The sequence below is a fragment of the Nicotiana tabacum genome, chromosome 6, assembly GCF_000715075.1.
Source record: "Nicotiana tabacum cultivar K326 chromosome 6, ASM71507v2, whole genome shotgun sequence".
In the NCBI taxonomy this organism is placed as follows: Eukaryota; Viridiplantae; Streptophyta; class Magnoliopsida; order Solanales; family Solanaceae; genus Nicotiana; species Nicotiana tabacum.
Window position 1 is genome coordinate 5,334,101 of NC_134085.1, and position 18,734 is coordinate 5,352,834.

The window sequence follows — 18,734 nt, forward strand, 5'->3', positions numbered from 1 at the left end:
GAATTCTGTACTTCATTTTCCATGAGGAAAAGAAGTTTGATTGAGAGTGACAAGGTTGATGAAGACAAATGGTTTTCCGTTAGTCGTTGTAGTTCCCATAAAACGTGGATCATAAGACTTTATGATGACAAAGATTATAGGAAGTTTTGTGCTCAACTTTCTTCTAAGTCTGATCCGTACAAGCTTAATGTGATATTGGATGATATTTCTTCAGATTCAGACAATAATTTGACCGACAAAAGTATGGAAATGCTCTTAAAAAGAATTAAAGGTAAAACGTTTTTCTTGGTCGAGAAGGAAGCTGAAAAATATTTTACCTTTAATTCTTTTTAAGAGCATTTCCATACTTTTGTCGGTCAAATCATTATCTGAATCCGAACCAATATCACATTAAGCTTGTACGGATCAGACTCGAAAGAAAGTTGAGTACAAAACTTCCTATAATCTCTGTCATCATAGAGTCTTATGATCCCCATTTTATGGGAACTGCGACGACCAATGGAAAACCATCCGTCTTCATCAACCTTGTCACTCTCAATCATACTTCTTTTCCTTATGAAAAATGAAGTACATAATTCCTCTATAAGCTCTTCTTTTATCTACTTAGGAAATACTAAATTCCTACCTACACAATCACTATTTGAAACACATGTCATTGCCTTCTCATCATCATTGTCGCTAATGAGAATAACAATTAAAGGCACATTCTGCCAGGTACTTTATCTTAGTTATTCTTGGTGGAAGTTCCATTGCATGTCTAATAACGTCATCAACCTCTTCTACAAAATCCTCCCGCAATCTAAAATTCCAAAACATAAACCAAAATTTCAATTCATATCCTAAAGGTTCAACTCATACCTAAAAGGTTCAATTTATATCCTAAAGGTTCAACTCATACATAAAAGCTTCAATTCATATCCACAAAAGTTCAAGTCATATCCTAAAGGTTCAACTCATACATAAAAGCTTCAATTTATATCCTAAAAGTTATATTCATATCCCACGAGTTTAAACTTAAACTAAAAGTTCAATTTATATCCTAAAAGCTTCAACTCATACCTAAAAGGTTCAATTCATATCCTAAAAATTCAACTCATATCCTAAAAGGTTCAATTTATATCCACAAAAGTTCAAGTCATATCCTAACGGTTCAACTCATACATAAAAGCTTCAATTTATATCCTAAAAGTTATATTCATATCCTACGAGTTTAAGTTCAATTTATATCCTAAAGGTTCAACTCATACCTAAAAGGTTCAATTCATATCCTAAAAATTCAACTCGTATCCTAAAAGGTTCAATTTATATCCTACAAGTTCAATTCACAAGAACAAAACCTAAAAACTATAAGTTATATTCGTATCCTACGAGTTTAAACTTAAACTAAAAGTTCAATTTATATCCTAAAAGTGGGCGACTCGTTGTACTCAAACAAGAGCCACGCAACGATTCGCTTAAGGCCTTAAACATTAACATTGTCTTGAACTTTAAGAGAAAATCCAAATATACTATCATGTGTCTATATTAAATATCTACCTATAAACTAATCAAGATTAAACTAAAAGTTCAATTTATACCCTAATATATATCTACCTATGAATCAAATCTTTGACGTTAAACTAGTATCTATTGCTTACTAAAATATTGAAGGAGAAATACTCAATAAAGCCTAGCCTAAATATTCAACCCATACCCTAAACCCTAGATTTCTATAAAATGTTAAATAATGATAAATACAATCTAAACCCTAGGTTTCTATAAAATACAATATTAAATAATCAATTGAAACACTAATTCTAGGTTGAAACAATAAACAATTGAAACACTAATTGAAACCCTAGGTTTGTAATTCTAACCTTGAATTTTTAGGAGGTGGAGAAGGAGAGACGCAACAACGGCAGAGGCGACGGCGACGACGGCAGCTGAGCGGTGGTCGTTGGTGGCGTGGGTGGGGCCTGGTGGTGGGAGTTGGAAGGGGGGTGGGGTTTGAGTGTGAGAGAGAAAAGAGAGAGTTTGGGAATTTTTTAGAAAGAATGGGAAGGGATCCCGGTTTTGAGAGTTATGTAATTAAAATAACGACCAATGTTGGTCGCTATTTTGGTGGGTAAAACAGTTTTGAATTTTTAGAAATAGCGACCAACTTTGGTCGCTATATTCTGACCGTTTGACCAAAATAGCGACCAAAGTTGGTCGCTATTTCAAAAAAAAAATAAAAAAAATAATAAAATATATATATATATATATATATATATATATATATATATATATATATATATATATATATATATATATAAGCTGTATTCGATACACTATTACCTAATACACTTATACTTAGTGCATAGTATAGCGTGAGTACATATATTATATATATAAGCTATATTCGATACGGTATTACCTCATACACTTATACTTAGTGCATAGTATAGCGTAAGTACATATATTATATATATATAAGCTGTATTCGATACGGTATTACCTAGTACACTTATACTTAGTGTATAATATAGCGTAAGTATATATATTGTATATATATAAGCTGTATTCGATACGGTATTACCTCATACACTTATACTTAGTGCATAGTATAGCGTAAGTATATATATATAAGTTGTATTCGATACGGTATTACCTAATACACTTATAGTTAGTGCATAGTATAGCGTAAGTATATATATTATATATATAAGCTGTATTCAATACGGTATTACCTCATATACTTATACTTAGTGTATAGTATAGCGTAAGTACATATATTATATATATAAGCTATATTCGATACGGTATTATCTCATACACTTATACTTAGTGCATAGTATAGCGTAAGTACATATATTGTATATAAGACACACACGCCCGCTTCGTAGTACTATTCATCCCTTGTATTACAAAATTATTAACGACTTACATTTATATTATTTACATAGTAACACAAAAGTGATTTTTAAATTTGACCATATAGAGACCTACTTTGGTCGCTAACTTTAAATGAATTTAATTTAGCGACCAAAGTTGGTCACTAAATGTACATGAATTTAAATTAGAGACCAAATTTGGTCACTAAAATTTAATCAGATTTATTTATATTTTATATAATATTTAAATTAATAATAAAAATTGTTAAACGTTAGAACTGGGTCCCACATTGGCGACCAACTTTGGTCGCTAAATTTTGAATTATATTTATTTATATTTTATAATTTTTTTACATAAATATATATTTATTAAAATATTATAACTGGGTCCCACTTTAGCGACCAAAGTTGGTCGCTATCTTCTTATCCTTCAGTTAGCGACCAACTTTGGTCGCAAGTTTTAAATTATATATATTTATATTTTATAAGTTTTATAAAATAATAATAAAATTATTAAAAAAATTTGTGTGGGTCCCACTTTTGCGACCAACATTGGTCGCTAAACTCAGTGTATCTTTGACCAAGCAAGTCTGACCAGTCCAGTCAACAGTTTGACTAAATTTGCGTTCAAATAGCGACCAACTTTGGTCGCTAAATTATTTCAATTTTTTTTTATTGTTTTCGGTAGTTTGGCGACCAACTTTGGTCGCTTTTCTTAACAGACCAAATTTGGTCGCCAATATTTGGTCGCTTTTTGGCCGAATTCTAGTAGTGTATATTATATTTTGTACTACATAAAAAAGTCAAAAATCAATTTTTATATAATCTTAATTATATTTCCCTCTCATCCCCCCCTCTCTCTCACACATCTCTTCATAAAAGTAATCTGATGTTAAAAATAAAAGTTATATATTTAAATGTTTAACAAAATATAATATATAAAAAGTTGTAGCCAAAATACACATTTTTTTCTTTCTGTTATCTTCTTGTTTCATTTTCTTTCTAATATTTCATACTCTTAAATTCCTCCATAAAATCAGAAATCATTACCCTTCCTTAAATAACCATTCAATCCCAAAATTTTGCAGCAATGCTACATTGGGTGGCATTAGTTTAAGGGCATTAATACCACATCAGAGGTTAAACTTCTCCATGTACCATCCTATTTCACTGCTTATTTCTCAAATTTTTTCTTTTGATTTTCTATTTTTCGGGAGACATAACATCAAAATAATAGAAATAATGCAAGGGTAACACCTCCTGGGAGAAGATGCCCGAGGTGTATGATTTATACATGAAAGCTAGAAGCTAAAGAGAAGTCTTTACAGTGGAGATAGTAACTGCGTACTTTCTTTTTCATGCTCTTATCAAGCATATTACTGCTTGTACCGTTTATTGAGCGACGAATACTGGAACTTGATGCAAGTCTCATGTTCAAATCAGCATGTGCTTGTTTTAAGAGAATGAAATGAGATTTTGTGATTGTGAGAGTTTGATTATTTAATTTGAATCTTATCTCAGTCAGGATAGTACTCTTTTGGCTTGCACTGAAAATTCTTTCACTATTGTCTTACGTAGTTTTGACTTTGAAGCTTGTTTTTCTGTGTTGTCTTGTCGTAGTGAGTGGGACTAAGATCTTCATTGTTTGGTATTGATATAACATTTTAAGAAATCGAATACTAAAAATAACAAACCGAAATGTTTCAAAACCGTATGATAGCCCAGTCGTTTAGTCGTGTACATGGAATTTGGCATCCAAGTATGTTAGTGTAACATACTCATCATCTGTATGATAGCCATTTGTTTCCTAATTGGAGATTACTTTGTTACTGTCATAGAAATCATTAAAACTTAAAATAGAAAACGTGCCCATTTCCTGTGTGCGTAACTGTGTTAAAACAAAAATTAGAAAACTGTTAGAAGAATAAAGAAATGTATAAAATAATAAAGAATCAGAAATATTCCGAGTCCACAATTTTTCTTGTGTGTCCTTAAGGAATTTTAACCCCCTCACACGTTGCCAAGGTAATGGATTAAATCCTCCCAGGATAAAACGGAATAAACCTTCCTGCAACAGTGGCAATACAAACTGCAGGATACCAGCGAACTCAAAGAACGGAGCAAAATCACACTTACGAATTTGAGAGAGAGAGACTGCGAATTAGAATGCAGTATATTCAGAAAGAAAGAAGTTCTGGAGTTTTTTTCATGTCAAGAAGATGCAGCCTTGCCTCAGAATTTATAGGCAAATATCAGAAGAGGTGTCTGGAAAGGTGCCTTTTCAGAAAATACGCGGCCTGCCGCGGTTCTACCGCGATCGTGGCAGAACCGCGGCCAGAGAGGCTTTCTGAATCTAAACAATTGGCACTGACTGTAGAGCTGGTGGTTCTGATTCTGGATTAATAATGTGAGCCAAATAGGAGAGACACCCCTTACCGATCATTCGTTGTGCCTTAAGATAAGAAATAAACTTACCTACAAGCGATGCTGAATTACCCTTTCACTCTAAAACTTCTTCATTTGGAAATTAGAACCTGACTATCTTGGCATGACAATCTAACATGGCATAGCAGGAAGACAACCAATCCATACCCATGATCACATCAAAATCCACCATTTCTAACTCTATGAGATCAGCTTTGGTGTTGCGACCTTGGACTGAAACTATACAGCCTCTATAGACTATGGTGACTTTCACTGACTCGCCAACTGGAGTAGATACTAGGAATGACTCACTAAGTTGTTCAGGTTCTAGTCTGAGGTTAATTGCAAAGTATGGAGTCACATATGAAAATGTTGAACCTGGATCCATTATGGCATAAGCATTATGTGAGCAGACTAAAAGTATACCTGTAATAACTTCTGCAGATGCCTCTGCACTCTGACGATCAAGTGTAGCAAATAAACGGGGTTGTCCCCCTCCCTGAGTAACTCGGTCTGCACCTCTGCCTGCTCCATGCCCGGACTGATTATGAGAACCACGAGCCTGAGGTGGTGCAACTGCAGTAGCTGAGGAACTAGAAGGACGAGTTGATCCACCACTGAACTTACGTTGCAACTTTGGGCAGTTGGCCTTTATATGACCAATGTCTCCACAATGGTAGCAACCATGAAACCCGAGCTTGTACTGACCTGAATGTGGCCGCTTACATGTTCCACAAATACTTTGCTGGTGTGAATGTTGCTCAGCATGACTCTGGCTATGTGAGGATGATGTCCTAAAATTCTGATTCTGGCGAGACTGATTTCCATTACTCTGAGTACGTCTGAAGGAAGACCCACCACCTGACTGATGACTGAACTGAGCTGGTGCTAATGACTCCTTATTAGAGGAATTCCTTCCGCCTCCGCTGGATGTACCATTAAACCTGCCCGTTGTCCGGGATTTCTTGTTATGCTCTTTCTCTTCTCTCCTTTGTTGTCTGTCTTTTTCTAAGTGCTTGGCAAACCCCACAACAGATGAGAAAGCTATCATTCCTACCGCTGCAGCTGATGTCGTATCCTTAATGTGGTAAACCAAACCGCCAACAAACCTGCGAATCTTTGCTTTTTCTGTCTTAACCATGTGAGGAGCATGCTTAGCTAACCTTATGAATTCCATCTAGTACTCTTGCACACTTTTATTCCCTTGCGTGAGCTGTTCGAACTCTGTAGCCTTAGCTGCTATATCCTCTTCTGGGATAAAGTTAGCCATGAAGGCCTCTTCAAATTCTTCCCAAGTAGGTGGACCATCATCTTCATCTCTCTCTTTTTCCCACATCTCAAACCAAGCGCCAGCCACATCTCTAAGCTGGTAAGCAGCCAGCTCCACAGCTTTGTCATCAAATACTTTCATCACTCGGAGGGCTTTCTTAACACCCTCCATCCATAACATTAGATCTTCATCAACTATAGAACCATGGAACACTTGAGGACTCAACTTCAGAAATTCATTCACTCTTGAGGGCTCAGAATTGTTCTGCCTATTTGTTTGAGGTGGAATCTTATCTCTTTTCTCGTTCTGGTTGGCCATAAAGGCCTTAAGCATCTCCATAGCACTGTTGACTGCATTGAACATCTGACCCACCTCTGGGGATATAGTTGTTTGAGTCGGAGCTGCTGTTGGGGTTGGCATTGGATCCTGAGGTACTTGCTCATCATGCTCCACCCCTTCTTCATGTTCAACCTGGGGTACTTGAACCCCCCTTGTGGATTTACCCTTCCTTTTCTGAGTTCGAGCCTTTTTAGTTATGCCTTGAGCCACAATAGTAGCAATAGTTTCTTGAGCAGCATCCAGAGTGTCGGTGTCAGAGTTGCGAGTACGAGCCATTTCTGCGAGTTTTGGAGAAAAGAATACATTAGATAATTTCTTAGAGGTAGGCTCTACTACACGATCTAAAGTATGAAAAAAAAGATTTTTCCTAAATGCTTGTAGCCTCCTGTTTATAAGTATGGTGCGCTTCATACACATAAACAAGACTCTACTAACACGGCTTCATAGACCCCTAGGACTCCATAAACCTGAGGCTCTGATACCAAGTTTGTCACGACCCATTTTCTAAACAAGCCGGGACCGGCACTCGATCACTAAACCTGACCGAGCGAACCATCTCTGCTGATCAAATCTATTATAACTTCAAACTTTATATGAAACAAGTTAATACTCCAACCAAATACTTTTGATTAATGTAAATATTTAAATAAATCAACTCCAAAACTTTATACGTACTAACTACCAAATTTATGCTAAGTTATTATAATAAAAAAAAACATCTAAATCTTAATCCATTGACTATGTCTATGAAGCGTCTACTGATAAACTGACGCACTGCTCAGGACATGAGATTTCCTGGCCAGGTCTCTAAATAAACAAAGAAATAGCTAAATGAAAATGACTCTAAGAATACTCCACGAACAAAAGCGGAGCTCACCAATATCACTGGAAGGGAAGGAAATCCTAACTCGTAACCTGCTCGCCTGCAAATCCAGTTCCTATGTTGTACCGCAGACCAACGTAGGTTCCCAAAAGAGAACGTCAGTACCATCCACTGTACTCAGTGAGTCTCAACAACAGGGGGAGAAACTTTAATAACATATACGTTACAAGCAAAGGTTCTAAATGCATGTAAAACATAAAGCTTATAAGAATAATTCTAAAATAATTGCATAATAGCAATTTATGAATATTCTAAAAGAAATTCTTTTCCTTTTTCTTTCTTTGAAAAAAAAATACTTCACTTTATACTTTGGGAGTTCCAACTATCCTGACTTAATTCTGTCTTAGTCACTGTGTGATCGGCACGGGTTCGATCCCAACCTGATCGAATAGGCCCAATCCACGAGGTGCCACTCGCTTCATGGTTCTCAGCGCTCATGTATCATACCTTAGCATGGCTAAGTAAATTCTCAGCAACGAGACCCTCGGCTCGTATGCTCCCTAATTTGGCACAAGTAGTTTCAGGAAGTCAACGCCTTGGTCAGGACCCTCGGCCTGGACGATGACCCCTTCTCAGAATAAAGGATACTCCCCAAAAATCTTTTCTTTCTAAAACTTCTTCTTGTGACTTTTCAAGTCTAAATCTTTACTTTTTTGGAACATTATGTACATGCTCATATTGGTGTCCTTAAATGTAAAGCATAGCATAAGAATGAAATAAACATATAAAAATATTTTCAAAGATTCTCTTCTTCATAATTTCAACATGAAAATAGCATATAAGAACAACACAAAAATCTGAAATTTTAAGCACATATAGCGTAATAGATCATCTAAACTTTTGCTAGAACAAATTCTACATTAATGGGGACTCACTCGCTCTAATTAAATAAAGATAAACTCTTTTAAGCAATTCATCAAACACCTTGTATGCGTGCTTTTGTGAGTTAAACCACTTTAGTAAAGGGTTATATCAACTCACCTCAAAACTCCTTGAGCCAATACGTAGACCCCAGTCCAATTGACACCAGTCAAACAATCGATTCTACAACAACTGGTGTATTTTGATCAATTTTAAAGTACTACACCTAATTATGAAATTTATTGATGATATAGAGGAAGAAGGGATTTAGCTATTCAATTCTTACCTATTACTACTGTAGGGTAATTGACAATAAGGGATTTTACATACCTGAGTTCAAGAATAAGTGAGTTGTGAAGAACCCTAGTATTTTTCGTTGCCTGCGTGCTCGGTTTCGTGAGCGAACAGAACTTAGTGTTCTGTTTTTTTTTCGTGGCCTCTGCTTTCTGCTTTTCACGATGGAAGTTTTTTGGTTAAGGCTTCAAGAGCCTTTGTCTTTAAGTGCCCATTTTATGGGTTTTTTTTAGGCCCTTTTCCCTTTTTCTTTTTTGTAACTAATAATTAATGATACCCACCTTTAATAAATAATAATATTTTCCTAATTGTATATCCAATTATTTATGAGTGTGTGTGTGTGTATATATATATATATATATATATATATATATATATATATATATATATTCACTATTAACAAGAAAAATAATAATAATAATAATAATTTAATTCTATAATTAGTGTATCTTGAAACTATTATAAATTTGAGGAGTGTTACAATCTTCCCTAGCAGATTCAACTATTGCTACTTGTTTAATGAGAAGGAAAGCAGTGTAGAAATCAGACTAGATGTATATGACATTTATATTTGAATTCTTATCTAAATCAGGACGGTATTTGTTGTCGTTGTAACTGAAGTTTCTTATTCCAATATCTCTTTGTGATAGGGCAGTATTGCTCCTCGACCTAATTTTGACTTGAGTATTTTCCTTTGCTGCCTCATCTAGGTGAGTGTGTCCAATATCTTCATTATATTTTGGAAAAGCATCTTCTTTCTAGCTTGGTCAAGTGTGGGCATGATTCTCTACATGCAGCATGTACCCATTGTTGGCAATTCCAAACGGAGTGATAGGGCCATTGCCTATTGACAAGAAAAAACAGATTGTTACCTAAGATATCAGATACAAGCAAATTCTTTGAAAGTTGCTTCAGAAAACCAATTTACTTTCGGTGTGAGCTTTATTTCGGTTGTTTTGCCATAGTCATGTATGCGGAGTTCGGCATTGATTGACTCTTTACTTTTCCTGGGAGAATGGGGTGTATAAGAAAAGGAGAATCTGAAGTTTCCTCTGCATTACTTTACAAAATCAGCATATATGTTTAAATGTTCCAAGTAACTAGCCAATCATCTATATGATATCTGGTTTTTCCTAATTGGAGATTACTTCACAATTTTTCATCTTGCAAAGCGTGTTAGTTTCTTGTAGTAGACACTACCGAGTGAGGATCATAAGATGCTTTACTTTTTTTATGGCTGTTGATAATTTCTTCAGTTTTGAACTTCTAATTAGGGCGATGCATGATATTCAAAGGCTTATTTGTTGTAGAAGTGGGCATATGGCGTAAATTTCATTTTCAAGTCAAAGGTTCTTCGTGGTTAATGGACAAGTGAAGTCGTAGGCATAATAGGTTTTTTTGACACACTTACAAACATAATGGTTCTAAATGTTTCATGTATCTGTGGTTGTCAGTTCTGAAAAAAGCAATGGACAGTTGCTTTTAGTAGTAATGGCGCAAAAAAGCAACTCCTTTCCATCAGATTTCAGCTCTTTTACTCCACAGCTCCAGCGAATTACCATGCCAATGTATTGGTGGACTTTCTGGTGAACTCACTTGGCTTCTGCAACAAAGAAGCCATTTTTACAAGCTCCAAGGTAACTCGTTCGAGAATCCGAAATTATGAGCCACATTTGTTACTTGATCTCTTTGACAAAATGGGTATGAACAAAGCCCCGATCAAAAACCTTGTTTCTTCTTCCCCTGAATTGTTGTTTTCTCATATTGACAAAAACGTTAAGCCCATAAGGTCTTACAAGAACTTGGCTTATCTGGGCTGACCTTGCTCCTTTTATCAAAAAAAGCAATTTCTTGAAAAAAGGTTTGCGTACTGCTATAAGACCTAGTCTTGATTATCTTCTGAAGTTATTGGGTTGTCATGATTCTGTAGCTAGGGTTGTTAAGGGAGAGCCTAGATTGTTTTCCCATAATCTCCCTAAAGTAATACCACCCAATATATCATTGTTGCAATATTTTGGGTTTTCACGGGTGGATATTGAGAGGGATTTTCATATGCATCCTAGGTATCTGCATAGTAACACTTAGCAGATCGAGAGAGTTGTGCATCGACAAGAAAAGAATTTTCATATGCCTCGGGGGTTGGGGATGTTTTTTCATGGCATTGAAGTACTTTTGTCGCTAAAGGAATCAAACTTAGAAAGGAGATTAGATATTTTTCGGAGTTTTGGATGGTCTGATTCTGATATCTACGCAATGGTGCGAATCCTTCCTTACTGTTTGACTACATCAGAGGCTAAGATAAGACGCACATTGGAGTTTTTTATGATGGAATTGTGGTACAAGTCTTCTCATGCGCCACTTTTGAAGTACAGTTTGGAGAAGAGGGTTTGGCCAAGGAACGAGAAAATCTTGAATTTTCTTAAAGAAAACCAGCTGGTAAATGGGAAGCTAAGTCTTTACACTGTCGTGAAATGTTCCGAATCACGTTTTCTAGAGAAATATTGGTTCCTTTCAGGAAGAAGATGCCGAGATGTATGATTTATACATGAAAACTAGAAGCTAAAGAGAAGCTCTCACAGTGGAGATAGTGGCTGCAGAGCAACGACTGTCTGTTAGGTACATGATATTTAGCTTAAGGTATATATATTTTTACATATATCGCCTCATGTTTTACTCGTGTTTCATGGATTTCGGATGTAAAATATATTGATTTATATTATTCGTGATATTTTTATGTAGGAATCATCCGGAAGCAATTGGGGGTGAAAGATGCGAGATTAGAGCCAAAACGGAGAAAAACGGGAAAATGTTGAATTCCAGCTCCACAGGCATCGCCCCACGCCACCTGTGCCATTTACAGAATATTTGATTTGTCAGCGCCAGTGCCCCACGCTGTCCTGGACGCTGGTGACGGGAATTTCTCCAACTTTGCCCCGGACAAAGTTATTTCGGTCCTAGGCCTACTAAACACGCCTATTTTGAGAGGAGGGACGCCACTTTGAAGAGAGAATACACACGAGAAACATCGGGGTGCAAGGATATCTCAGTTTTCTTCATCTTCTCTTAGTATTTTCAATTATCCAACACTTATGAAATTATTTGATAGTATCATGAGTGGCTACAACCCATAGTTCTGGGGTTGTAATTTAGTCATGAATATTGTTGTTTAATATTGACTTAACCTTAAGTATAATTCGCCAATATATGGTTGTTTTTTCAATTCCATGATTAATTGCTTAATTGTTTAGCCAACAATTAGGTTCTATTTACTATCTTTGCTAAGCTTGGGAAAGCCATGTTTAGATTAGAGAAGAATTGAAGAGAACACGATCTTAACTCGGGTCGGGGGGGGGGGGCGAATTTGTGGTTAGGATAGGAATATACCTAGTCACCGTGCTTAATTAAATATCGTAATCTTAATGTATTCTTGATAGATTGATTCCATAGGAATATAGGCGTTAATCTATTTTTAATAGGTGAGTAGTACTTCAGGAGAAGGCTACGAGAGCTTTTGCTCAATTAATTAGCAACCATGAGTGAATTGTATGAAACGGAAAGTTAACTAGAACACAATAGAATTAGTGAATACACAACAATCATTTTGTTGCTTGATAATTTAGTTACTAGTTATAATTATTGTTTAGCATAATCACACTCTTGAACTTGAATTGGCTCGACTGAATAACAATCTTGCTGAATTTAGTGGGTTCGACAGTCAACTTATCATTCTATTACTTGTACGATCACGTATACTTGCGTGTGCGTTTGGGAGCAACAGTACAGTTCCTTGATAATATTGTACTTTCATTTTCGTTCTCTTGTCAAATCATATTACTGCTTGTTTACTTCTATGGCTGATGATCCATTACTGACCAACACATACTGGAAATTGAGGCCAGTTTTAGTTTCAATTTTTCTAATCTTAGCTTCTTCCCGCGAGTTAGTTCAAAATTGAGCACATACATCCAAGTTTTGCTTATGGAACTGATCTATCACATGTTGATATGCAATATGAACACATATCCTTAATCAGGAGAAATATTGACTTTGTCTCTTCAACATGTCTTAGCTTGGTAAGTGTGGTCATGGAGTAACATTTGTTTGGCATATTTACAGACATAATGGTTTTATATGTTGCAGGTATCTGTGGTTGATACAAGAAACTTCACTTGGAATTCTTTGCAAAATTTCTTATCATTGAAGTTATGGTGTCTGTATCATTTCTCATCATATAGTTATCCTAAGAGAATGGGGTGGGTCGACACTCGACAAGTGAGAAAGGATCTCTTAGGTTTACTCTAGACATTCACCAGATTTATAGCTTTTTTATGTAAGTCAAATCTTTACACCATTGTGTCATGTTCTGAATAAATATAATGGTGAAGCATGTGCTGACTTTCAGAAACGAATTATGAGGATTCTGATGTGCATACATCAAATATACGAGGGAAAATTTCTGTTGGTAAAGATGCAGACTGCAGAACATTCTTTTGTTTGCGGGTTTGTTTCTTGATAATGTTCTTTCCTCTCAAGCCTCTCTAGAATATTACTGCTATGTCACATTTGGTTGTTGGCAGTGTTTTAAAAGACTTTTCTGGAACTCGCCTCGGGGCACGCCCCGGGACGAGGCACTATCAAAACGCCTTGAGACTCATGTGCCGTGCTTAGTTCTATGAGGCGTACGCACCCAAGCGCCTGACTGTGCGCCCTAAATACACCTAACGTTTAACTCTCGGGACTCGCCCAATAGTTCCTATGCAAATCATGTGTTGAATTCATTAATTTGCACTACTGACTCTTAAAATTCTTTAACAAATGAATGATTAACGTTCTTTTTATCTATAAGAATATAAAAATTGTGAATAACTCAAATAACGAACCATAGTATTGCATATTTACTAATTGAAAACATCGCGAGGGTGAATATCATTTGAATATTTTGTCACGATCCAAAATCCACCAAGGGTCGTGATGGCGCCGGACACCGCTGTCAGGTAAGCCAACCATAAATACTTAATTAAATTCTTGTTTAAATAATTATGAAACTATGATTTTCCTTCAATTTGGCTAGTAAAAGATAATCTTTACAAAATAAATAAAATGTTTAGAAGTTAATACAGAATACCCTATAATCATCCCAGAACCCGGTGTCACAAGTGCATGAGCAATTTCTAGGAAATAATGTAATACAACAACTGTCCGGAATACAATTGGACAGAAAAGAAAATACAGCACAATACTCTGAAAGAGACTCTGCTGGTTACGGATCGTCTCGAGAGGTGCAGCTCGCCTAAGTCCCTGTATCAACCATGCCGCTGCGCCCAACTAGGCCACTAGACTTACATGCCTGTGCAACAAAAATGCACAACAAATGTAGTATGAGTACGAAAATAACGTGTACCCAGTAAGTATCCCGTCTAACCTCGAATAAGTAGAGACGAGAGGTCGACTTCGACACTTACTAGTGGTCCAATAATAATATATTAATAAGGTGAATAATCATGAATTTATTAAAAACTGCAGTAAATCAAGAAACAAGTAAACAATCCTTTTTATATTTAGAAGTTTCCAAATTCATAATCCATGGTCTATCAATTTATCTCAGACCAGGGAGGCAATTTCATTAATTACAAATTTTTCTGGCAAGCAATACAAGCATGCACAAATCATGCCGAGGTCGTACGATCCAATCCAACAATATTTAAATTGTGCACTACTAGAGGGTCAAATGGCACGAACCATAGATGAATCTATTACCCCGCTTGCAAATCATACATGCGACACGGTCAAATATAAATAAACACAACAAATAATCAATCAAGAATTCATCAGGGAGCAATTATTCAAGGAAAAACAATTTCTCTTTTAAAAATCAAGAAACGATGTCCAGTCTTTTAGAAGTTCATTTTACACGTTCGATATGTTTTAAGCATTTTAAATTGACAACAAGATTTCAAATATTGCAAGTAAAGTATGCTTTTGGGTCCTAGACTATCCGGACATAAGCATAATAGTAGCTATGCATGGACTCTCGTCACCTCGTACGTATGTAGCCCCCACAAATAGAAGCACAAATCCAATTAATTCACCTATGAGGACAATTCCCTCTTATAAGGTTAGAAAGGAGACCTCGCTCCGAAGTTCCATAACCGGCATTCCACGCCCTTCTGAAGACTCAAATCGATGCACAATGGTCCAAAACTAGCCAACAATTATGTAAACCTATTAACATATGCTCAATTACTCATAATAACCCAATTTATAACAATTTCTAACCCCGATCGAAAAGTTGACAAAATTGCCCACGGGACCCCGTGCCCAGATTCCGAAATTTTTCGATGATAAAGTTTACCCACAACCTCACAAACTCAAATTTATAATTTGCTCTCAATTTCATATCCAAAATCGTGGTCAAAATCCAAGAATATAAATTTCCTAGGTTTTCTTCAAAATCCCAAAATTTCTATTAATTTACATGATTTTCCATGTTAAAATCTAGATATAATCCAAGTAATTAACTTGCAATAGGTAGGAAACACTTAACTTGACATAGATGATGAAGATAGAGCTTCAAAATCACTCCTAGATCTGCTCCATGGAGGAAATGAGATGAAATGAGCCAAACCTATTTCTTTACACTTATACACTGTCTAGACGACTCTTCTTCGCGTTCGTGAGACCCCCATTGCGTTCGCGAAGAAGAAATTCTCAAAAATCATTTTTCAAACTCTTCTCAGACAACCTCTAGTATAATAGCCATAAATTTTTGTACAAAACTCCAAATGATAATTGGTTTAATATTTTGAAAACTAGACACCAAGATCTACAACTTTAATGTTAGGTCATCTCCCAATTCCTTATAGATTTTGAGATATAAGCTGCCAAATCAGCCCTGTGCAACACAAATTTCTTCTTCATCTTTCCGGACAACTTGTAGTGTACCAACCATTTTTGTAAACAAATCCAAATGCTAAATAGTTTACCTTTATGAAAACTAGACACAAAGGGCTACAAATTTTATTTTTGGATCATCTCTAAATTCCTTATAGATTGTACGATATGAGCTTCTGAAATCAGACCTGTGCAACAAAGATTTCCTTCTTCGCGAACGCGAAGAACAAAGTTCCTGAAGCCAAATCCTTCTTCGCGAACTGTAATGACCCGACTGGTCGTTTTGTGCAATTTCATTTGGTTCGGAAGTTTGAGGTTACAAGCAGCTTCACATTGTGTATATCGACTTGTGTGCAGGGTTGGATTCAGTTTTCGGATGAATCAGAGTCGAATTGGAAAGAAGGAATATAGTTCTGGAAGCTTAAGTGGAGAGAACTTGATCGGAATTTGACTTTTGAGTAAACGGCTTTGGAATGAGTTTTGGATGCTGTCAGTAGCTTCGTATGGTGATTTTGGACTTGGGCGTGTGTTCGGATTTGGATCTGGAGGTCCGTAGGGTAATTTGAGGCATTTCGGTAAAAGTTGAAGTTTGGAAATGGAGAGGTTTGACCCATAGTTGACTTTTGTGTTATCGAGGTAGGAATGCGATTGTAAAAGTTGGAACAACTCCGTTATGTCATTTGGGACTTGCCTGCAAAATTTGGTGTCGTTTGGAGTTGATTTGATGTGATTCGGACGCTTGGTTGCAATTCTAGAGGTTCTTAAAGTTCATAGTGATTTTCATGCGTTTGGGCATCTGATTCATGGTTTTAGCATTGTTTGACGTGATTTGAGAATGAGACTAAGTTCGTATAAGGATATGGGAAGTGTTGGTACATTTGGTTAAGGTTCCGGGGGCCTCGGATAAGTTTCGGGTGAGTTTTGAGCGAGTCCGGACATTTCGGAACTTAGAAAATGGTTCTGATGCTTAAATCATTGTTGGGGGCATAAGTCTTATCGCAGATGTGGGAGTTTTTCTGCTGAGGCGGTTGAATTACCACTGAGGCAGAAAATGGTCTGCGGTCCGCGGTGGGGGAGAATCCGCAGGTTCACTGGTTTGATTTGGGAAGATTATATCTTTTGATCTACAAAGATGTTTAGATGATTCAAAAACAAAAGTTGTAGCCCTTCGTATCTAATTTTCAGAAAGCTAAAAAAATCACAATTTGGACATCTGTAGAGAAAGTTATGGCCAAATACTAAAGCATGTCACTACAGTCAACATTTTTCGCTGTAGCGGTGGATTTACCACGGTCAGCGGTGATGGACCGCGGTCAGCGGTGATTTTTCCGCGGTCAGAGGTGATGGAATCTGGGAGGTGCACTATAAATACGGGATTTAGGGTTTTATTTCATATTTTGACCTAGAGAGCTCGGATCTTGGCGATTTTTCGAAGTTTTTTCAAGAAATTCATCGAGGTAAGTGATTCTAATTCGGATTTGGCTAAAACGTGAATCTATCATTGAATTCATCATTTGATTCATGATTTGGGATGGAATTTGGGAAAAATTGTGAAATCTTTCAAAAATGTAAAATTATGATTTGAAGGACCAAATGGTATCAGAATTGGATAATTTTTGTATGGGTGAACTCGTATCGGAATGAGTATTCGATTTTTGTAAATTTTGTCGGTTTCCGAAGTGCGGGCCCGGGGAGTTGATTTTTGTCGACTTTCTTCAAATTGTATAAGAATCATAGTTTTGTTAATTGAAATTATTTTCTCTTGCATTGTTTGATGTATTCAAGTCGTATTGGTTAGACATGAGTTGTCGAGAGATTTTTTCACCCAAGAAGTGCATTTTAGAGTGTCTGTTTGTCTTCTTCGAGGTAAGTATCTTGCCTAACCTTGTGTGGGGGACTTTCCCTTAGGGTTTGAGTCTTCTATGCTAATTGTAGTCCGTGCACGTGAGGTGACAAACGTGTGCTCGGACTTATTTGTGGGAAATTTGCCTCTAGGGTTCTAGGTCCTTATGTTCATTATGTGCAAATTATTCCATCATACTTGAATTTCCTAATTGCTTAAATTACCTCTATATGCTTCATATGATGTTGCTAGCTTTCCTCTAATTCTTATGTGCTACTTGACCCCTAATTACCTTAATTGAAGTGATTGCCTTCCTTATTGTTTTGATACTTCTTGATTGTGAGTTCTTCTATGATTTCGTGCAAATATGTTACATGTCCATTTGTTGTGGTTACGGGTGTAATTATCACATATTTATTATGTATTGTTGCTTTGTTAAGGTTAGTGTGCTTCTTGGTTTTCTTTTCGTGGTCCTTATTATGTACTATTCATGCTTGACTTGATAAGTATTCATGTTGGACCAAGCTTATGGTAATACCTTGGTATTTGAGCGTTGTTGAGTATTGACTCAACTTGGAATTCATTTTTGTGAAGTTAACTGTTGAAACAAGATTGGTTATCGTTGATTCCCTTGCCGAGAGGTTATTGTTTCTATTGTTGATTCCCTTGCCGGGATGTTATTGTTATTATTGTTGACTCCCTTGCCGGGATGTTATTGTTCATATTGTTGATTTCCTTGCTGTGATGTTATTGTTTTTATTGTTTGGGTGAGGAAGAGTGTAAAACACGAAGGGTGATGCCGTGCATGATATTGTGAGAGAGAGTTAAACCACGAAGGGTGATGCCGTGCACATTTCTATTTATGCATATTGTGAGGAAGAGTGTAAAAGCATGAAGGGTGATGCCGTGCCACATTATTGAGAGTAAAAGCACGAAGAGTAATGCCGTGCCACATTATTGAGAGTAAAAGCACGAAAGGTGATGTCGTGAATTATATTGTGGGGAAGAGTGTAAAGCACGAAGGGTGATGCCGTTCACATTTCTATTTATGCATATTGTGAGGAAGGGTGATAAAGC

At 36.4% G+C, this 18,734-nt stretch overlaps 1 protein-coding gene across 1 annotated transcript; it reads right to left on the reverse strand.

Annotated features, from left to right (window-relative positions):
- Positions 1–4,494: 4,494 nt before the first annotated feature.
- LOC107806179 (uncharacterized) lies at positions 4,495–9,108 on the reverse strand. The gene is made up of 2 exons (XM_075254362.1): positions 8,960–9,108; positions 4,495–7,163 (listed from the first exon to the last, which is right to left on the reverse strand). Exon 2 carries the CDS (start codon positions 7,159–7,161, stop codon positions 6,454–6,456), a length of 708 nt encoding a protein of 235 aa, XP_075110463.1. The 5' UTR covers positions 7,162–7,163; positions 8,960–9,108; the 3' UTR covers positions 4,495–6,453.
- Positions 9,109–18,734: the final 9,626 nt, after the last annotated feature.